Source organism: Oncorhynchus nerka, linkage group LG16, assembly GCF_034236695.1.
Source record: "Oncorhynchus nerka isolate Pitt River linkage group LG16, Oner_Uvic_2.0, whole genome shotgun sequence".
Classification (NCBI taxonomy): domain Eukaryota; kingdom Metazoa; phylum Chordata; class Actinopteri; order Salmoniformes; family Salmonidae; genus Oncorhynchus; species Oncorhynchus nerka.
The window spans coordinates 46,148,520-46,171,395 of NC_088411.1; the positions used below are offsets into that span (position 1 = coordinate 46,148,520).

Genomic DNA, 22,876 nt, shown 5'->3' on the forward strand with positions numbered 1-22,876 from the left:
TGTGGCGGAAAAAACGCAAAATCATACTGTCGTTATGTCACAATACCCCGGTATGCCGCCCAAGCCTACTCATTGGTCATAAGCCTCAGTATAATCACTCTCCTAATAAATAACCAGTGATCAGGCATATAGAGATACAGATAGATAATAATAATAACACAGTTTGATACTACTAGACATGAACACACACCTGGTTTGGCCTTCTTGCTGGGAGGAGTCTCCTCTTCATCTGAAGAAGAGTCATCGCTGCTAGACTCGGCTGCCTTAGCAGGAGTCTTAGCCGGAGGGGTCTTGACAGGACCAGGGGTCTTAGCTGGAGGGGTCTTGACAGGACCAGGGGTCTTAGCTGGAGGGGTCTTGACAGGACCAGGGGTCTTAACCGGAGGGGTCTGTTAGGAGAGACTGGGTCAGTAGTGGAAGCAAAGCTTTCCCTTATCTGGCTACTTTGTAGACACTGAAGAAAGAATAGCAGCCGAAAGGCGTAAATGTTTTAATTGCCGTTGTGGACATGCCAAAATAATAAAGGAATTTTATCTCAAACCAAATATGAAGAGTGCAGTGGCAGGTTTTTTTTGTAATTACACATCTTCATAAACAAATCTACAATATACATATTTTATGAATGAGTTTCACCGTTAAAGTCGGTTCTAGTTTTTTTTTTTCTTCTTCCATTTCCCCCCAAAAATATTCAACATTCACTCCACAATATATATAGTCCCTTTCTGCATCGTATGGCCGTGGCACACAAGGCTGGTTTGACCGATCAAGGAGATACTGAGCAGTAAGTAGGGATGGAAACTGGCAACACAGCTCCCATGGTACCTTGAACACCTGTGCTGGGGTGTATCCACTAGGATGCATACGTAACCAATCAGAAAGCTGTCCTGGGGTGTATCCACTAGGATGCATACGTAACCAATCAGAAAGCTGTCCTGGGGTGTATCCACTAGGATGCATACGTAACCAATCAGAAAGCTGTCCTGGGGTGTATCCACTAGGATGCATACGTAACCAAACAGAAAGCTGTCCTGGGGTGTATCCACTAGGATGCATACGTAACCAATCAGAAAGCTGTCCTGGGGTGTATCCACTAGGATGCATACGTAACCAAACAGAAAGGTGTCCTGGGGTGTATCCACTAGGATGCATACGTAACCAAACAGAAAGCTGTCCTGGGGTGTATCCACTAGGATGCATACGTAACCAAACAGAAAGCTGTCCTGGGGTGTATCCACTAGGATGCATACGCAACCAAACAGAAAGCTGTCCTGGGGTGTATCCACTAGGATGCATACGTAACCAAACAGAAAGGTGTCCTGGGGTGTATCCACTGGGATGCATACGTAACCAATCAGAAAGCTGTCCTGGGGTTTTTTGTTGTTGTTTTTTTTTGTTTTTTTCCACCTTTATTTAACCAGGTAGGCTAGTTGAGAACAAGTTCTCATTTGCAACTGCGACCTGGCCAAGATAAAGCATAGCAGTGTGAACAGACAACACAGAGTTACACATGGAGTAAACAATTAACAAGTCAATAACACAGTAGAAAAAAAGGGGAGTCTATATACAATGTGTGCAAAAGGCATGAGGAGGTAGGCGAATAACTACAATATTGCAGATTAACACTGGAGTGATAAATTATCAGATGATCATGTACAGGTAGAGATATTGGTGTGCAAAAGAGCAGAAAAGTAAATAAATAAAAACAGTATGGGGATGAGGTAGGTGAAAATGGGTGGGCTGTTTACCAATAGATTATGTACAGCTGCAGCGATCGGTTAGCTGCTCAGGTAGCAGATGTTTGAAGTTGGTGAGGGAGATAAGTCTCCAACTTCAGCGATTTCACAGGCAGCAGAGTACTGGAACAATGTTGGCTTTAGGTTCCAGTCACAGGCAGCAGAGTACTGGAACGAATAAGGCGGATCGAATGAGGTGTTGGCTTTAGGGATGATCAGTGAGATACACCTGCTGGAGCGCGTGCTACGGATGGGTGTTGCCATCGTGACCAGTGAACTGAGATAAGGCGGAGCTTTACCTAGGGGTGTATCCACTAGGATGCATACGTAACCAATCAGAAAGCTGTCCTGGGGTGTATCCACTAGGATGCATACGTAACCAAACAGAAAGCTGTCCTGGGGTGTATCCACTGGGATGCAAACAGAAGATGAAATGAAAGGGGACCTACCTCAATTTCTCCAATAGAGAACCCCAATTCCGGTGCAAAATGTTTTGCAATGGTGTGTAACTAATGAATACACCTCAGGTGAGGTGGTGGTGCGTTGTGGATCAGTTTCAGTACCTTAGCGGGCGCTTCATCTTCGCTGGAGCTGTCCTCACTGCTGCTGGTCTCAGCCTTCTTCTGAGCTGCTGCTTTGGCGGTCGTCCCTGCCTTAGGGGTCGCGGCTGCCTTAGGGGTCGCGGCTGCAGCTTTTCCTTCTACAGAGCAAGAAGAACAGTCAGTAAGAGAGTAAGAAGCTGAACTGATTGAAAAGATGCTCATAAAAAATATGAGATCCTGTCGTAAAGCAGCATTTCTTAAAATTATGGGTTGCAAAGGACCTGCTAATGGTGGGTCAAGCAAGTTCTTAAAAAGTATGGGTCACGGACCCAAGTAAGGTCGCAACAATACAGGTATATCATTTTTTTGCCATTGCAAAAATGAAAACAAAGCAGACCAAATTCTTCAGTCCTAAAAAACAAAAACACTAAGTCAAATAGCTAAGACAATAAATGGGACTCTGTATGACAACATAATTTTGCCACAACTTTGGAAGTATGCTTGGGGTCATTGTCCATGTGGAAGACCCATTTGCGACCAAGCTTTAACTTCCTGACTTATGCCTTGAGATGTTGCTTCAATATATCCACATAATTTCCCTTCCTCATGATGCCATCTATTTTGTGAAGTGCACCAGTCCCTCTTGCAGCAAAGCACCCCCACAACATGATGCCGCCACCCCCGTGCTTCGCGGTTGGGATGGTGTTCTTCGGCTTGCTACTATGGATATAGATACTTTTGTATCCGTTTCCTCCAGCATCTTCACAAGGTCCTTTGCTGTTGTTCTGTGATTGATTTGCACTTTTCGCACCAAAGTACGTTCATCTCTAGGAGACCGAACGAGTCTCCTTCCTGAGCAGTATGATGGCTGCGTGGTTCCATGGTGTTTATACTTGAGTATTATTGTCTGTACATATGAACGTGGTTCCTTCAGGCATTTGGAAATTGCTCCCAAGGATGAACCAGACTTGTGGAGGTCTACAAAAAAAAATTCTGAGGTCTTGGCTGATTTCTTTTGATTTCCCCATGATGTCAAGCAAAGGGGCACTGAGTTTGAAGGTAGGCCTTGAAATACATCCACAGGTACATCTCCAATTGACTCATTATGTCAATTAGCCTATCAGAAGCTTCTAAAGCCATGTCATAATGTTTATTAAAGCCACAGTCAACGCAGTGCATGTAAACTTCTGACCCACTGGAATTGGGATACAGTGAAATAATCTGTCTGTAAACATTTGTTGGAAAAATTACTTGTGTCATGCACAAAGTAGATGTCCTAACTGACTTGCCAAAACTATAGTTTGTTAACAAGAAATTTGTGGAATGGTTGAAAAATGAGTTTTAACCTAAGTGCATGTAAACTTCCGACTTCCAACTTTACATAGCGGCACTGGCTTTACTCAAGGACAGTGGCATGTCATTAGTAAAGATTGAAAATAGTAAGGGACCTAGACAGCTGCCCTGGGGAATTCCAGATTCTACCTCGATTATGTTTGAGAGGCTTCCATTAACGAAAACCCTCTGTTCTGTTAGACAGGTAACTCTCTATCCACAATATCGCAGCGGGTATAAAACCATTTTTCCAGCATCAAACTATGATTGATAATGTCAAAAGTCTAACAAAACAGCTCCCACACTATTTCTCTCAGCCAATAAGCAGTCGTTTGTGTAAGTGCTGTGCTTCTTGAACGTCCTTCCCTATAAGCGTGCTGAAAGTCTGTTGTCATTTTGATAACAGAAAAATAACATTGTATCTGGTCAAACAATTTCTTTCAAAAGTTTACTACGGGTTGGTAACAGGCTGATTGATCGCATATTGGAGCCAGTAAAGGAAGCTATTATTATAACTATTCTTGGGTAGCGGAATGACCTTTGCTTCCCTCCAAGCCTGAAGGCAAACACTCTCTAATAGGCTTAAATTGGAAACATGGCAAATAGGAGCAGCAATACAATCCACTATTATCCTCAGTAATTTTCCATCCAAATTGTAACGTCAATTGAAAAGTAGAAATCTTGCGCCACGCCGCTCCTCAGACTCCGCCTCTCGTAAGTGGGAAAAAAATCCTCAATTTACTGTTGCTTTAGAATAGTAGAATAGACAAACTGCAATTTCGAAATTTGGTTGTGCCCAGGGGCCCTGATCCTCTTGGGACCCCCATTTATTTTGTTCGTCCCTCAGATATCATTAAGTTAAAATCATTAAGTGAAACTTCCGGGTTGGAGCGAGCCGGTCGCATCCGCGCTTCGGTCTGCAGGTTGTATAACTTTTTCATTACATTTCATTATAGTACAACGGTCTGATTTGTCTAATCTTAGCAATTTCTTCTTAGCTAGCTACATAGTCGTCGTTGTATCAAAGATAATTGCGTAATTATCGTATTTCGTCGTCCTCCTATCTGCCCAACACGTTCACCGTCTACCGTAGCACTGTAGTAACTATCACACTCAACTGAACGACTTGATTAGTGTAGTATTAGCTAGCTACATAGTTGTCTTTGCTGTCTTCGTATCCAAGATAATTGTGTAGTTAGAGTGTGTAGTCTTAGAGTGATTATCTTAATTTACCGAGGTTAGCTAGCCAGCTATTTTGTCGTCCTTAACGTAGGAGACACTCCTAGCTAGCCAATAGCCAGCCAACGTCTACTGAATAGAACTTTCGCATTCCGGTCGCATTCCGCTTCGCTCCACAGGTAGTATCACATTTTCATTTAATTTCATTACAGTCCCAACGGTGTGATTTGTTTGATCGTAGCTAGCTACATAGCTAGCTACATAGCCGTCTTTGTTTCAAAGATAATTGTGTAGTCTAGAGCGATTTTCTAGGTTAGCTAGCCAGCTATTGTCGTTCTCCTAACGCAACGTAACGTAACCAACACTGCTAGCTAGCCAGCTAGCCCCCAGCAGCATTGTAGAAACTTCACACTCAACGGAACGACTTGATTAGGGTAGTGTCAACAACGCAGCTAGCCTACCTCAGCAGTACTGTATCATTTTAATCATTTTAGTCAATTAGATTCTTGCTACGTAAGCTTAACTTTCTGAACATTCGAGACGTGTAGTCCACTTGTCATTCCAATCTCCTCTGCATTAGCGTAGCCTCTTCTCTAGCCTGTCAACTATGTGTCTGTCTATCCCTGTTCTCTCCTCTCTGCACAGACCATACAAACGCTCCACACCGCATGGCCGCGGCCACCCTAATCTGGTGGTCCCAGCGCGCACGACCCACGTGGAGTTCCAGGTCTCCGGTAGCCTCTGGAACTGCCGATCTGCGGCCAACAAGGCAGAGTTCATCTCAGCCTATGCCTCCCTCCAGTCCCTCAACTTCATGGCTCTGACGGAAACATGGATCACCACAGACAACACCGCTACTCCTACTGCTCTCTCTTCGTCCGCCCACGTGCTCTCGCACACCCCGAGAGCTTCTGGTCAGCGGGGTGGTGGCACCGGGATCCTCATCTCTCCCAAGTGGTCATTCTCTCTTCTCCCTTACCCATCTGTCTATCGCCTCCTTTGAATTCCATGCTGTCACAGTTACCAGCCCTTTCAAGCTTAACATCCTTATCATTTATCGCCCTCCAGGTTCCCTCGGAGAGTTCATCAATGAGCTTGATGCCTTGATAAGCTCCTTTCCTGAGGACGGCTCACCTCTCACAGTTCTGGGCGACTTTAACCTCCCCACGTCTACCTTTGACTCATTCCTCTCTGCCTCCTCCTTTCCACTCCTCTCCTCTTTTGACCTCACCCTCTCACCTTCCCCCCCTACTCACAAGGCAGGCAATACGCTCGACCTCATCTTTACTAGATGCTGTTCCTCCACTAACCTCATTGCAACTCCCCTCCAAGTCTCCGACCACTACCTTGTATCCTTTTCCCTCTCGCTCTCATCCAACACTTCCCACACTGCCCCTACTCGGATGGTATCGCGCCGTCCCAACCTTCGCTCTCTCTCCCCCGCTACTCTCTCCTCTCTTCAGAAAACACTGAATTTCTCATTTGGCTCCCAGGCTGAAGAAGTTTAAGAAACCCTGTCGTAAAGTTTTTGTCTTGGTAAGGCTCCCCGAGCGGCCCAGTGGTGTAAGGCACTGCATCTCAGTGCTAGAGGAGTCACTACAGACCCTGGTTCAATTCCAGGCACAACCGGCCATGATTCGAAGTCCCATAGGTTGGCACACAATTGTCCCAGCGTCATCCGGGGTTTGGCCGGGGTAGGCCGTCATTGTAAATAAGAATTTGTTCTTAACTGACTTGCCTAGTTAAATAAAGAGGCAAAAATAGTGGACTTCATAGTTAAACAAAGGTTAAATGCACTCGCTAGCTAGGTTAAATGCACTCGCTAGCTAGGTTAAATGCACTCGCTAGCTAGGTTAAATGCACTCGCTAGCTAGGTTAAATGCACTCGCTAGCTAGGTTAAATGCACTCGCTAGCTAGGTTAAATGCACTCGCTAGCTAGGTTAAATGTACTCGCTAGCTAGGTTAAATGTACTCACTGGCCACAGGGGCTTTAGCTGGAGCCTCATCTTCAGATGACTCACTGCTCGAGCTGGAGTCCTTTTTCCTGACTGCTGCCACGACAGGGGTCTTCACTGGGGCTTTGGCTGCTGCCGCGACAGGGGTCTTCACTGGGGCTTTGGCTGCTGCCGCGACAGGGGTCTTCACTGGGGCTTTGGCTGCTGCCGCGACAGGGGTCTTCACTGGGGCTTTGGCTGCTGCCGCGACAGGGGTCTTCACTGGGGCTTTGGCTGCTGCAGGCTTCTGTTAGCAGAGAAGAGGAGCAGATGTCAAACTAATGTTTCACCAACAAGCTGCCTTCATCAGGGGGCACACAAATATATTGTTCATTCGTCCGCCTACAGCTCTGTAAACAGCATTCGGCCTCGGGGGTTAGCAATTTGAACGTGACAAGAATTTTTTAAATTTTTTTAAAGTGACGTTGTCGTAAGACACCTCAGCGCTCCTGTACCTTCGCTGCGGCCTCCTCGTCGTTGGACTCGTCGCTGCTGCTGGACTCGGCCGCTGTAGCTGGTAACGATACAAAACCTCATCATGGATCAGAACAACAACAAAAAAGGGCAACTCTGCCCCCCATCACTGACACGCTGTGTTCATGACAACATAGAAAAATCAAGAAAGGGTAGGATATTGGTTTAAAGGTCAATGTAAACCGGTTACTTCAGGATTTGAGGTCCTTTTATCTACTTTCAGATAGCAGACACCCATAGACTTCCAGTCATTGCGCTAACGCAGGCTAGCAGACACCCATTGACTTCCAGTCATTGCGCTAACGCAGGCTAGCAGACACCCATAGACTTCCAGTCATTGCGCTAATGCAGGCTAGCAGACACCCATAGACTTCCAGTCATTGCGCTAACGCTAGTACCGCTAACTTCCTTTATCCTGACCACCGAGACATGACAATGGTACCCACGAGTGCATCTGACTCTGGGGAAGTAGATAAAAGAGCCTCATTGCCAAAATCCACTTGGGACCTTAACGGAAACAAACAAAACCACTCATTCCTTTAATCTACAGTGTTAAATAACACTAATATGTGAGAACAATGGTTTTTTTTGTGAAGAAATTTTTCATTTTGCTGTTATAATAACGTTGGTTAGCAACATGGATAATCTTTATGCAGCTCAAGACTACAAAACCCACAATGCAATGTTCTCTCAATGGGCTGGCTTCCTAACAAGCAAACGTCGCTACGGACAATAATACCAAAGACCGTATGTACTTTACACACGCACTACCCTAAGTTGCTTTGGATAAAAGTGTCTGCTAAATGGGATATACTTAAAGGACAAGCGCAAACCTGTGGATGTGGCCTTGGCAGGTGCTGCAGCTTCCTCCTCCTCACTGCTCGACTCCTCACTGGAGCTCTCCGCAGTCTTCGCCTTCTTAGCAGACGGCCTGTCACTTGTTCCAGGACCGTTGGGCAGCGCCTTCCGTTTCTTAGCTTCAGGAGACCTGAAAATGGGCACAAACAAGAGCAGTGAGTGGCATTCAAAACTAGCCACAAAGGATTGCAAAGAAAACCTTCTGATCCATTTACACTAAATTACACAAAGGTACGTGAGGTTCATGGCCCCCAGGAACTCTGCGAAAATGGATGATTGTAATATACAGGTTGTCATTCCCGCCAAGTGGGGGACAATACATTGAAGGCATGAAATCAGATTGAGTGTACTAACTACTTACTTCACCCAGAAGTCGAATATGTCAAGCAGACCGGCATCTCGTTTTTCATTCTGGGGTGGCTGTTGTAAAAAGAAGAATCGTTAACAAAATCAGTTTATTCTCTTTGCGGGTTTCTAGCCATCGTGTTGCATGATACGGGAGGAAACGCTGAACAATGTTTTAGCTACAAACAAGTTTCTCGTGCATGGAAGACATATTGACCGGCATAATGCAACTAGGGTGGCCTAGTGGTTAGAGCGTTGGACTAGTAACCGAAAGGTTGCAAGTTCAAATCCCCAGAGCTGACAAGGTACAAAATCTGTCGTTCTGCCCCTGAACAGGCAGTTAACCCACTGTTCCTAGGCCGTCATTGAAAATAAGAATTTGTTCTTAACTGACTTGCCTAGTTAAATAAAGGTCAAATAAAATATATATTTTTTTAAACTAGTCATGTTATCAATGTTCCAACTACAATCCAAATCTACCCATAAAACACGTTCAGTTCATCTGGATAGCAACAAACTAGTTGTGTGGGACGTTTATTCACCCAGTTACCAATAACCCAACAGCCTGGCTATATGTGATGGTGAAAATCTCAAGACCCCATCCGATCCTATTACCCGCTAACAACACCACTTTAATAAAGTTTACATATGTATCTTATACCATCTACTGCACCTTGTCTGTGCCGCTCAGCCATCGCTCATCCATATATTTACATATTTCCCTTTTAGGTTTCCTGTGTATCAGGTAGTTGTTGGAGAATTGTTAGATTACTTGTTGGTTATTACTGCACTGTCGGAACTAGAAGCACAAGCATTTCACTACACTCACATTAACATCTGCTAACCATGTGACCATTAACATCTGCTAACCATGTGACCAATAACATCTGCTAACCATGTGACCATTAACATCTGCTAACCATGTGACCATTAACATCTGCTAACCATGTGTATGTGACCATTAACATCTGCTAACCATGTGACCATTAACATCTGCTAACCATGTGTGTGACCATTAACATCTGCTAACCATGTGTATGTGACCATTAACATCTGCTAACCATGTGTATGTGACCATTAACATCTGCTAACCATGTGTATGTGACCATTAAAATCTGCTAACCATGTGTATGTGACCATTAACATCTGCTAACCATGTGTATGTGACCATTAACATCTGCTAACCATGTGTATGTGACCATTAACATCTGCTAACCATGTGTGTGCCAAATAAATTTGGATTTGAAGTAGAAAAATGTAGAAAAAGGATTTTATGACAGGGGGTGCAGGATTTTTGAGGGAGCCCATTTAGATAATTTTTCTGCTTGTAATTTCAGACATTTTGGAAGGCTATTGGATAGTCAGCTTTTATGATGCTGATAAAGAAAGCACGTTTACAGACGGTCCCTAACTGAGACTTAAGATTAAATAAATCACACTTTTATGATGCTGATAAAGAAAGCACGTTTACAGACGGTCCCTAACTGAGATTTAAGATTAAATAAATCACACTTTTTCCACTCCTGTTCCTGAGTCGAAATGGATTTGATTTGAAATGTTGCCTTGCATTTGGTGAATCATTTTACTGCAAGAAATGTTTAATTATACAGGCGTTAATATTAAGGAGAGATTAAAAACCTACAGTCAGTGTCCAGATTTCCATTTAAAAACATCTGAACATAAGCCGATTTGAAGTCCCTCTCTTGTGACTGTCGAACCACATAACATTCACGGCTATCGTCCTCATTTAGCATTTAACTAAATCTTTCCCAAACATGACTTTTCTGTCTCTCTTCAACTCTCCATTTCGCAGCTTTTCTGTTATAGAATTAAATTCTGACATTGTTCTTAAATTGTTCTGCAAATTCCTCAAAGTATTTAGTGATTGGCGTGTAGGCATGTAAGTCTACAGCACTAATACCATACAGCCTAAAAATAAGGCAAGACTAATTCAAAATGTAGTGTATAGATATAAATTCCACAAGAAAGATACATTTGTGGATTTGTGTGTGTATCGTTAATCAGCACGCCCACCCTTAACCCACACACGATGTCATGACCCTAAACCCACGCAGGTTATGAGTTAACCTGTACATCACTACAAACCATTTCTTTGCTTCGTCCTGCAACGAGCCATTGTTTACAGACGACTAGTTTAGATTTGGTTGATCAAGGACGCCAGGCTATAGAAGTCGTCTATAAACCAAGGCTCTTCGGGGCACGAATCAATGCATGTCTTAGCTTGCGGGCTAGCCAGAGACATTTTATTTCAATATGTCAACGTTCGTTAACTAACTATGTAGTTGGTCCAATAATTCAACGAGGGCAATTGATAAAAAGCAATCATTTAACGAAAAAAAGGCACCCGTCACTCGTCTAACATTGAAAATATATTTTAAAAAAGTGCATTCTCATTCAAACTTGGTGGGTTGGCATCACACGTGTTAGCGCCACGGCGTGTACCTCCTGCGTGGCTCGTTAGCTCACCTAGCTAGCTTAAACGGTAAACAAAACAACCGTTAAATAGAGATACAGAATATGTCGCCTACCACTTTAGCTTGTTTGATGAAGTGTTGAGCAGCCTTGGTAAACTTGTTCTCTAGTAGAAATGAATATACATGCTTGTAAAGATCACTCGGCACTGAATTTTGATCTGCCATTTTTTACCACGCCTGTGTGCTGAACAGAAACGCGGAAGTCTTCTTCTTCTATGGTATGTTAGCGAGCGCATAATTTAATGTGCGTACTGCCACCTACTGTTCGGGATGGAAACAGGATTCCCAAAAAATGGAACAAAATACCAAAAACATCTACCAAACTACCAAAAATAAATTAAATAAACTAAATGATGTAAAAAATATAAAAATAAAACAGATCGGATCCTTAAACAAGCTCAAGGGGAACCCAGGAGGGCGGGTTTTCCGGCACTTCCCTTGCAAGTCATCAGATGTAAAATCCTTCAGTCCCAAAAACTTTTCTAGCGCGGCGGCCACAATAATGTCCGGTTTCTTCGATCCCCTTGAGACTTGTGTCGTACAGTTTATAACTGTGGAAATGAACGCCACAAAATCCACCTTTTTAACACAACAGGGTATCTTTGCCTGGCCGCAAACATTTCCTACAGGCTGTTGTACCATATCTTCACTAGCGTCACTTGTTTTCTCAATTCTTTTAATCGCCTCCACATAGGAGAGTTGATTCATCGCTCTAACTTCTGCCACCTCAATCTCCTTTACTGTTACAGGGCACTCCAGGAACTCGGGATCATGATCCACACCAAAATTGCAACACTGTCGTCCTTCTACACACCGTTCTTCAATATACTGCATCTGTCTGCACACACGTGTTACATGGCCAAATCCTTTACAATCCTTACACTGTAATAGTTTGGGGACGAAAGCTCTTACTCCGTCTCTTACATAACCAAGCTTCACATATGTAGGTATTTGCTATTTATCTTTTTTTTCTCCATTCACCAAGCGGGTCAGACGCCGGGCACTAATCACACCAGGAATTCTCATCAGGGATTTCAACCTGAACATCTTTCGTCACTCCTGAGATGACTCCTTTGACTGGTGCTCTACTCCAAAGTTCAAAACAGAAAACTTCTGTTCTTTTGAGGCTCACTGCAATCTTTTCCTCTGTTCTTCAGAAATACAATGAATCAAAACAAGACCATTCCTGGTCAATGTTAATTGCATTTTGTTTGGAGCGCTCCTGTCAACATTGAGTAACGACGTGCATCTGATTACACATAGATGTAGGCTTACACTACCCAGTCTGCAGATGTAGGCTTACACTACCCAGTCTGCACAGATGTAGGCTTACACTACCCAGTCTGCACAGATGTAGGCTTACACTACCCAGTCTGCATGCAGATGTAGGCTTACACTACCCGGTCTGCATGCAGATGTAGGCTTACACTACCCGGTCTGCATGCAGATGTAGGCTTACACTACCCAGTCTGCATGCAGATGTAGGCTTACACTACCCAGTCTGCACGCAGATGTAGGCTTACACCACCCAGTCTGCACAGATGTAGGCTTACACTACCCGGTCTGCATGCAGATGTAGGCTTACACTACCCAGTCTGCAGATGTAGGCTGACACTACCCAGTCTGCACAGATGTAGGCTTACACTACCCAGTCTGCACGCAGATGTTACACTACCCAGTCTTACACCACCCAGTCTGCACAGATGTGTAGGCTTACACTAGATGTAGGCCTGCATGCAGATGTCTGCATGCAGATGTAGGCTTACACTACCCAGTCTGCAGATGTAGGCTTACACTACCCAGTCTGCACAGATGTAGGCTTACACTACCCAGTCTGCATGCAGATGTAGGCTTACACCACCCAGTCTGCACAGATGTAGGCTTACACTACCCAGTCTGCACAGATGTAGGCTTACACTACCCAGTCTGCACAGATGTAGGCTTACACTACCCAGTCTGCATGCAGATGTAGGCTTACACTACCCAGTCTGCACGCAGATGTAGGCTTACACTACCCAGTCTGCATGCAGATGTAGGCTTACACTACCCAGTCTGCACAGATGTAGGCTTACACTACCCAGTCTGCACACAGATGTAGGCTTACACTACCCGGTCTGCAGAGATGTAGGCTTACACTACCCAGTCTGCACAGATGTAGGCTTACACTACCTGGTCTGCAGATGTAGGCTTACACTACCCGGTCTGCACGCAGATGTAGGCTTACACTACCCAGTCTGCACAGATGTAGGCTTACACTACCCAGTCTGCAGATGTAGGCTTACACTACCCAGTCTGCACAGATGTAGGCTTACACTACCCGGTCTGCAGATGTAGGCTTACACTACCCGGTCTGCACGCAGATGTAGGCTTACACTACCCGGTCTGCACGCAGATGTAGGCTTACACTACCCAGTCTGCACAGATGTAGGCTTACACTACCCGGTCTGCAGATGTAGGCTTACACTACCCAGTCTGCATGCAGATGTAGGCTTACACTACCCAGTCTGCATGCAGATGTAGGCTTACACTACCCAGTCTGCACAGATGTAGGCTTACACTTCCCGGTCTGCACGCAGATGTAGGCCTACACTACCCAGTCTGCACGCAGATGTAGGCTTACACTACCCAGTCTGCACAGATGTAGGCTTACACTACCCAGTCTGCACAGATGTAGGCTTACACTACCCAGTCTGCACAGATGTAGGCTTACACTACCCAGTCTGCACAGATGTAGGCTTACACTACCCAGTCTGCACGCAGATGTAGGCTTACACTACCCGGTCTGCACAGATGTAGGCTTACACTACCCAGTCTGCAGATGTAGGCTTACACTACCCAGTCTGCACAGATGTAGGCTTACACTACCCAGTCTGCACAGATGTAGGCTTACACTACCCAGTCTGCACAGATGTAGGCTTACACTACCCGGTCTGCACAGATGTAGGCTTACACTACCCGGTCTGCAGATGTAGGCTTACACTACCCAGTCTGCACAGATGTAGGCTTACACCCGGTCTGCACCCGGTCTGCACAGATGTAGGCTTACACTACCCAGTCTGCAGATGTACACTACCCAGTCTGCACAGATGTACACTACCCGGTCTGCCCAGTCTGCACAGATGTAGGCTTACACTACCCGGTCTGCACAGATGTAGGCTTACACTACCCAGTCTGCACAGATGTAGGCTTACACTACCCGGTCTGCACAGACGTAGGCTTACACTACCCAGTCTGCACAGATGTAGGCTTACACTACCCAGTCTGCATGCAGATGTAGGCTTACACCACCCAGTCTGCACAGATGTAGGCTTACACTACCCGGTCTGCATGCAGATGTAGGCTTACACTACCCAGTCTGCACAGATGTAGGCTTACACTACCCAGTCTGCACAGATGTAGGCTTACACTACCCAGTCTGCAGATGTAGGCTTACACTACCCAGTCTGCAGATGTAGGCTTACACTACCCAGTCTGCACGCAGATGTAGGCTTACACTACCCAGTCTGCACAGTCTGCATGATGTAGGCTTACACTACCCAGTCTGCACAGATGCACGCAGATGTAGGCTTACACTACCTGGTCTGCACAGATGTAGGCTTACACTACCCAGTCTGCAGATGTAGGCTTACACTACCCAGTCTGCAGATGTAGGCTTACACTACCTGGTCTGCAGAGACTTATAAATGTGCCCATCTGATTGTCTTACACTCTGCATCAGATGTAGGCAGTAATCTGAGATGTAAGCTTCTCAAAGATGTACACTACTCTGCAGATTGTCTTCACTACCCGGTCTGCAGCAGATGTAAACAAAGTCTGTTTTTTATCCATTGAGAATGACAATAGTTCCTCCTATTAGAAAAATCTTTCCAGCTCTCTCCCTTTCCATAACCATTCAGGTGTGTAAGGGGGAAAAAATGTCATGCTCTGAACCCCGGTCAAATGTAGTCATAAAATAGGTCTGCAGATGTAGGCTTACACTACCCAGTCTGCAAGATAGCCTACAGCTACCCGCTCAGATGGCCCCAGAAACTCTGAGGGTCCAGGATATTAGTTTGTCAGTGCAAGCTTCAGGATAGACCAAGGTGACAGTTGATACAATGTTTCAAGTTCTTTGCAGACAAGCCATGTGTAGCCAATGTGCTTTATTGTTAATCAGGATATATATATTTCACCTGAAGGCTGCAATGTTTTTATTTGTTGGCTTTATGTAGGCTATTTTTACATAGTTGGCAATTCAGGATAGACCAAGGTGACAGTTGATACAATGTTTCAAGTTCTTTGCAATAGAATCAGGATATATATTTCACCTGAAGTTACTTTTTTATATTTGTATAATTTTCATTTTGATATACATTTTTACTAACCACATGACAATGATTTTGAGATACGACGAATTCATGAAAAAATAAATTAAACTGTTCCACAAAAATGTGCATATGAAAATCATAACTGGCATGCAGATCGGTCAAAATGGTAGGATAAATCGTAAGATAAATCGGCACTTCAAATGGAAAAGGTTTCCGACACCTGGTTCAGCCTATTACTGCAACTTCGGGAGCTTAATGGCAGAATCTGCCAAGGCCAGCATGCAGCGGCAAGAGGTGGTTCTTATTTTGATCTCTGGGTCCCTCTTAAGTCCTTATTTACATTTACATTACATTTAAGTCATTTAGCAGACGTTCTTATCCAGAGCGACTTACAATTTAATCGCAGCTTAAAGCATCAGACAAGCTCAGTAGCCTACATGTAGTTGATTTTATTAAAAAACATAGGGTGTGCTTATGTATGGAAAAATACACGTTTTAAAATTTAGACCAGCTGGTTGATTGGTCGAAAGAACAGACGACTCTTGGTTTGACCAATATTTTTTTTAGTCTGTGATAGTCCCTAGTCACAGTATTCTTATGCAAAACAGTTTAAGCCCCCTACCTCACCCTCCATTTTTGGTAAAAGTCTGGCGTATGTATTTTACGTCATCTATAATGTTCTGATCCCCCTCATTTCTCAACATAGGGCGGCAGGGTAGCCTAGTGGTTAGAGCGTTGGACTAATAACCGGAAGGTTGCAAGTTCAAATCCCCGAGCTGACAAGGTACAAATCTGTTGTTCTTCCCCTGAACAAGCAGTTAACCCACTGTTCCTAGGCCGTCATTGAAAATAAGAATTTGTTCTTTAACTGACTTGCCTTGTTAAATAAAGGTAAAATAAATAAAAATAGCATCTTGACACTCAGAGAATGTCTTAATGTCTGACGTTTAAACTGTATTATTGTCTGTACTTGTCATGCCTCGGTATCAGCTTTCCCTTATCGTGAAAGCCACACAAAGACCACGGAAGACCGCAGAAGCTCTGTGACACACAGTGGAGATGTTGATGGGAGCGGGGTGCTGTAGTGAGAGTCTTGGAGAAACTACTATGTACAAGATACCGCTCCTTGTATCATCACGGGCTTGCTGATTCATCTGGAACGGGACACAACTTATCATAAATAAAGTAGCAAAGGGCAAAGGTCAGAGTGTTCACCCCCCCATGATGGCAATGAACAAAGACATCATGCTTGAATAGGTGTGATGGTGAAGGCATTTTGAGAGTTAGCAAGCTATACAAAAATGGAACAGGTAGTGTAGTCTTACGGTGTGATAACATACTGTTATGATATGGGGGGGTGTTAGGACACAGACAAACACTATCCAGACTCTTCCACACTCTATCGCCAGGAGGTTGCAGTAACCGGGTCTAGTTGCTGAGCTAAACTAAATATAAATAAATACTCATCTAATTAAGGTGATAGTCAGACAGCTTGGAGAGCTGTGAGGCTGTGAGGTTTAGTTTGGTGGCCAGGAGGCAGCAGTAACCAGGCTGTGAGGCTGTGAGGTTTAGTTTGGTGGCCAGGAGGCAGCAGTAACCAGGCTGTGAGGCTGTGAGGTTTAGTTTGGTGGCCAGGAGGCAGCAGTAACCAGGCTGTGAGGCTGTGAGGTTTAGTTTGGTGGCCAGGAGGCAGCAGTAACCAGGCTGTGAGGCTGTGAGGTTTAGTTTGGTGGCCAGGAGGCAGCAGTAACCAGGCTGTGAGGCTGTGAGGTTTAGTTTGGTGGCCAGGAGGCAGCAGTAACCAGGCTGTGAGGCTGTGAGGTTTAGTTTGGTGGCCAGGGGGCAGCAGTAACCAGGCTGTGAGGCTGTGAGGTTTAGTTTGGTGGCCAGGAGGCAGCAGTAACCAGGCTGTGAGGCTGTGAGGTTTAGTTTGGTGGCCAGGAGGCAGCAGTAACCAGGCTGTGAGGTTTTTAGTTTGGTGGCCAGGAGGCAGCAGTAACCAGGCTGTGAGGCTGTGAGGTTTAGTTTGGTGGCCAGGAGGCAGCAGTAACCAGGCTGTGAGGCTGTGAGGCTGTAGGTTTTAGTTCTTGGTGGCCAGGAGGCAGCAGTAACCAGGCTGTGAGGCTGTGAGGTTTAGTTTGGTGGCCAGGAGGCAGCAGTAACCAGGCTGTGAGGTTTAGTTTGGTGGCCAGGAGGCAGCAGTAACCAGGCTGTGAGGCTGTGAGGTTTAGTTTGGTGGCCAGGAGGCAGCAGTAACCAGGCTGTGAGGTTTAGTTTGGTGGCCAGGAGGCAGCAGTAACCAGGCTGTGAGGCTGTGAGGTTTAGTTTGGTGGCCAGGAGGCAGCAGTAACCAGGCTGTGAGGTTTAGTTTGGTGGCCAGGAGGCAGCAGTAACCAGGCTGTGAGGCTGTGAGGTTTAGTTTGGTGGCCAGGAGGCAGCAGTAACCAGGCTGTGAGGTTTTTAGTTTGGTGGCCAGGAGGCAGCAGTAACCAGGCTGTGAGGTTTTAGTTTGGTGGCCAGGAGGCAGCAGTAACCAGGCTGTGAGGCTGTTTAGTTTGGTGGCCAGGAGGCAGCAGTAACCAGGCTGTGAGGCTGTGAGGTTTAGTTTGGTGGCCAGGAGGCAGCAGTAACCAGGCTGTGAGGTTTAGTTTGGTGGCCAGGAGGCAGCAGTAACCAGGCTGTGAGGTTTAGTTTGGTGGCCAGGAGGCAGCAGTAACCAGGCTGTGAGGTTTAGTTTGGTGGCCAGGAGGCAGCAGTAACCAGGCTGTGAGGCTGAGGTTTAGTTTGGTGGCCAGGAGGCAGCAGTAACCAGGCTGTGAGGCTGTTTTAGTTTGGTGGCCAGGAGGCAGCAGTAACCAGGCTGTGAGGTTTAGTTTGGTGGCCAGGAGGCAGCAGTAACCAGGCTGTGAGGCTGTGAGGTTTAGTTTGGTGGCCAGGAGGCAGCAGTAACCAGGCTGTGAGGTTTAGTTTGGTGGCCAGGAGGCAGCAGTAACCAGGCTGTGAGGCTGTGAGGTTTAGTTTGGTGGCCAGGAGGCAGCAGTAACCAGGCTGTGAGGTTTAGTTTGGTGGCCAGGAGGCAGCAGTAACCAGGCTGTGAGGCTGTGAGGTTTAGTTTGGTGGCCAGGAGGCAGCAGTAACCAGGCTGTGAGGCTGTGAGGTTTAGTTTGGGAGGCCAGGAGGCAGGCAGTAACCAGGCTGTGAGGCTGTGAGGTTTAGTTTGGTGGCCAGGAGGCAGCAGTAACCAGGCTGTGAGGCTGTGAGGTTTAGTTTGGTGGCCAGGAGGCAGCAGTAACCAGGCTGTGAGGCTTTTAGTTTGGTGGCCAGGAGGCAGCAGTAACCAGGCTGTGAGGTTTAGTTTGGTGGCCAGGAGGCAGCAGTAACCAGGCTGTGAGGTTTAGTTTGGTGGCCAGGAGGCAGCAGTAACCAGGCTGTGAGGCTGAGGTTTAGTTTGGTGGCCAGGAGGCAGCAGTAACCAGGCTGTGAGGTTTAGTTTGGTGGCCAGGAGGCAGCAGTAACCAGGCTGTGAGGCTGTGAGGTTTAGTTTGGTGGCCAGGAGGCAGCAGTAACCAGGCTGTGAGGCTGTGAGGTTTAGTTTGGTGGCCAGGAGGCAGCAGTAACCAGGCTGTGAGGTTTAGTTTGGTGGCCAGGAGGCAGCAGTAACCAGGCTGTGAGGCTGTGAGGTTTAGTTTGGTGGCCAGGAGGCAGCAGTAACCAGGCTGTGAGGTTTAGTTTGGTGGCCAGGAGGCAGCAGTAACCAGGCTGTGAGGCTGTTTAGTTTGGTGGCCAGGAGGCAGCAGTAACCAGGCTGTGAGGTTTAGTTTGGTGGCCAGGAGGCAGCAGTAACCAGGCTGTGAGGTTTAGTTTGGTGGCCAGGAGGCAGCAGTAACCAGGCTGTGAGGCTGTGAGGTTTAGTTTGGTGGCCAGGAGGCAGCAGTAACCAGGCTGTGAGGTTTAGTTTGGTGGCCAGGAGGCAGCAGTAACCAGGCTGTGAGGCTGTGAGGTTTAGTTTGGTGGCCAGGAGGCAGCAGTAACCAGGCTGTGAGGCTGTGAGGTTTAGTTTGGTGGCCAGGAGGCAGCAGTAACCAGGCTGTGAGGCTTAGGTTTTGGTGGCCAGGAGGCAGCAGTAACCAGGCTGTGAGGTTTAGTTTGGTGGCCAGGAGGCAGCAGTAACCAGGCTGTGAGGTTTAGTTTGGTGGCCAGGAGGCAGCAGTAACCAGGCTGTGAGGTTTAGTTTGGTGGCCAGGAGGCAGCAGTAACCAGGCTGTGAGGCTGTGAGGTTTAGTTTGGTGGCCAGGAGGCAGCAGTAACCAGGCTGTGAGGCTGTGAGGTTTAGTTTGGTGGCCAGGAGGCAGCAGTAACCAGGCTGTGAGGTTTTAGTTTGGTGGCCAGGAGGCAGCAGTAACCAGGCTGTGAGGTTTAGTTTGGTGGCCAGGAGGCAGCAGTAACCAGGCTGTGAGGCTGTGAGGTTTAGTTTGGTGGCCAGGAGGCAGCAGTAACCAGGCTGTGAGGTTTTTAGTTTGGTGGCCAGGAGGCAGCAGTAACCAGGCTGTGAGGCTGTGAGTTTGTTTGGTGGCCAGGAGGCAGCAGTAACCAGGCTGTGAGGCTGTGAGGTTTAGTTTGGTGGCCAGGAGGCAGCAGTAACCAGGCTGTGAGGCTGTGAGGTTTAGTTTGGTGGCCAGGAGGCAGCAGTAACCAGGCTGTGAGGCTGTGAGGTTTAGTTTGGTGGCCAGGAGGCAGCAGTAACCAGGCTGTGAGGCTGTGAGGTTTAGTTTGGTGGCCAGGAGGCAGCAGTAACCAGGCTGTGAGGCTGTGAGGTTTAGTTTGGTGGCCAGGAGGCAGCAGTAACCAGGCTGTGAGGTTTAGTTTGGTGGCCAGGAGGCAGCAGTAACCAGGCTGTGAGGTTTAGGTTTAGTTTGGTGGCCAGGAGGCAGCAGTAACCAGGCTGTGAGGTTTAGTTTGGTGGCCAGGAGGCAGCAGTAACCAGGCTGTGAGGCTGTGAGGTTTAGTTTTAGTTTGGTGGCCAGGAGGCAGCAGTAACCAGGGCTGTGAGGTTTAGTTTGGTGGCCAGGAGGCAGCAGTAACCAGGCTGTGAGGCTGTGAGGTTTAGTTTGGTGGCCAGGAGGCAGCAGTAACCAGGCTGTGAGGCTGTGAGGTTTAGTTTGGTGGCCAGGAGGCAGCAGTAACCAGGCTGTGAGGCTGTGAGGTTTAGTTTGGTGGCCAGGAGGCAGCAGTAACCAGGCTGTGAGGCTGTGAGGTTTAGTTTGGTGGCCAGGAGGCAGCAGTAACCAGGCTGTGAGGTTTAGTTTGGTGGCCAGGAGGCAGCAGTAACCAGGCTGTGAGGTTTAGTTTGGTGGCCAGGAGGCAGCAGTAACCAGGCTGTGAGGTTTAGTTTGGTGGCCAGGAGGCAGCAGTAACCAGGCTGTGAGGCTGTGAGGTTTAGTTTGGTGGCCAGGAGGCAGCAGTAACCAGGCTGTGAGGTTTGAGGTTTAGTTTGGTGGCCAGGAGGCAGCAGTAACCAGGCTGTGAGGCTGTGAGGTTTAGTTTGGTGGCCAGGAGGCAGCAGTAACCAGGCTGTGAGGTTTAGTTTGGTGGCCAGGAGGCAGCAGTAACCAGGCTGTGAGGCTGTGAGGTTTAGTTTGGTGGCCAGGAGGCAGCAGTAACCAGGCTGTGAGGTTTAGTTTGGTGGCCAGGAGGCAGCAGTAACCAGGCTGTGAGGCTGTGAGGTTTAGTTTGGTGGCCAGGAGGCAGCAGTAACCAGGCTGTGAGGCTGTGAGGTTTAGTTTGGTGGCCAGGAGGCAGCAGTAACCAGGCTGTGAGGTTTAGTTTGGTGGCCAGGAGGCAGCAGTAACCAGGCTGTGAGGCTGTGAGGTTTAGTTTGGTGGCCAGGAGGCAGCAGTAACCAGGCTGTGAGGCTTGAGTTTGGTGGTGGCAGGAGGCAGCAGTAACCAGGCTGTGAGGCTGTGAGGTTTAGTTTGGTGGCCAGGAGGCAGCAGTAACCAGGCTGTGAGGCTGTGAGGTTTAGTTTGGTGGCCAGGAGGCAGCAGTAACCAGGCTGTGAGGTTTAGTTTGGTGGCCAGGAGGCAGCAGTAACCAGGCTGTGAGGTTTAGTTTGGTGGCCAGGAGGCAGCAGTAACCAGGCTGTGAGGTTTAGGTTTGGTGGCCAGGAGGCAGCAGTAACCAGGCTGTGAGGCTGTGAGGTTTAGTTTGGTGGCCAGGAGGCAGCAGTAACCAGGCTGTGAGGTTTAGTTTGGTGGCCAGGAGGCAGCAGTAACCAGGCTGTGAGGTTTAGTTTGGTGGCCAGGAGGCAGCAGTAACCAGGCTGTGAGGCTGTGAGGTTTAGTTTGGTGGCCAGGAGGCAGCAGTAACCAGGCTGTGAGGCTGTGAGGTTTAGTTTGGTGGCCAGGAGGCAGCAGTAACCAGGCTGTGAGGCTGTGAGGTTTAGTTTGGTGGCCAGGAGGCAGCAGTAACCAGGCTGTGAGGTTTAGTTTGGTGGCCAGGAGGCAGCAGTAACCAGGCTGTGAGGCTGTGAGGTTTAGTTTGGTGGCCAGGAGGCAGCAGTAACCAGGCTGTGAGGTTTAGTTTGGTGGCCAGGAGGCAGCAGTAACCAGGCTGTGAGGCTGGCTGAGGTTTAGTTTGGTGGCCAGGAGGCAGCAGTAACCAGGCTGTGAGGCTGTGAGGTTTAGTTTGGTGGCCAGGGAGGCAGCAGTAACCAGGCTGTGAGGCTGGAGGCAGCAGAGGCTTGAGTTTAGTTTGGTGGCCAGGAGGCAGCAGTAACCAGGCTGTGAGGCTGTGAGGTTTAGTTTGGTGGCCAGGAGGCAGCAGTAACCAGGCTGTGAGGCTGAGGTTTAGTTTGGTGGCCAGGAGGCAGCAGTAACCAGGCTGTGAGGTTTTTAGTTTGGTGGCCAGGAGGCAGCAGTAACCAGGCTGTGAGGCTGTGAGGTTTAGTTTGGTGGCCAGGAGGCAGCAGTAACCAGGCTGTGAGGCTGTGAGGTTTAGTTTGGTGGCCAGGAGGCAGCAGTAACCAGGCTGTGAGGCTGAGAGGTTTAGTTTGGTGGCCAGGAGGCAGCAGTAACCAGGCTGTGTTTGGTGGCCAGGAGGCAGCAGTAACCAGGCTGTGAGGTTTGAGGTTTAGTTTGGTGGCCAGGAGGCAGCAGTAACCAGGCTGTGAGGCTGTGAGGTTTAGTTTGGTGGCCAGGAGGCAGCAGTAACCAGGCTGTGAGGTTTAGTTTGGTTTGGTGCCAGGAGGCAGCAGTAACCAGGCTGTGAGGTTTAGTTTGGTGGCCAGGAGGCAGCAGTAACCAGGCTGTGAGGCTGTGAGGTTTAGTTTGGTGGCCAGGAGGCAGCAGTAACCAGGCTGTGAGGCTTAGGTTTGTTTGTGGCCAGGAGGCAGCAGTAACCAGGCTGTGAGGTTGAGTTTGGTGGCCAGGAGGCAGCAGTAACCAGGCAGTGAGGCTTAGTTTGGTGGCCAGGAGGCAGCAGTAACCAGGCTGTGAGGCTGTGAGGTTTAGTGTGGTGGCCAGGATGCAGCAGTAACCAGGCTGTAAGGCTGTGAGGTTTAGTTTGGTGGCCAGGAGGCAGCAGTAACCAGGCTGTGAGGCTGTGAGGTTTAGTTTGGT

General features: G+C 47.6%; 1 protein-coding gene across 1 annotated transcript in view; it reads right to left on the reverse strand.

Moving 5' to 3' along the window:
* Window positions 1–11,153, reverse strand: part of LOC115125428 (nucleolar protein dao-5-like) — a 33,318-nt gene extending 22,165 nt beyond the window's left edge. The window contains 7 exon segments of the mRNA XM_029654938.2: window positions 191–389; window positions 2,297–2,433; window positions 6,764–7,028; window positions 7,237–7,295; window positions 8,089–8,243; window positions 8,475–8,533; window positions 11,008–11,153. Of these exon segments, the coding sequence (XP_029510798.2) occupies window positions 191–389; window positions 2,297–2,433; window positions 6,764–7,028; window positions 7,237–7,295; window positions 8,089–8,243; window positions 8,475–8,533; window positions 11,008–11,118 (985 nt within the window). The 5' untranslated portion in view covers window positions 11,119–11,153.
* Window positions 11,154–22,876: the final 11,723 nt, after the last annotated feature.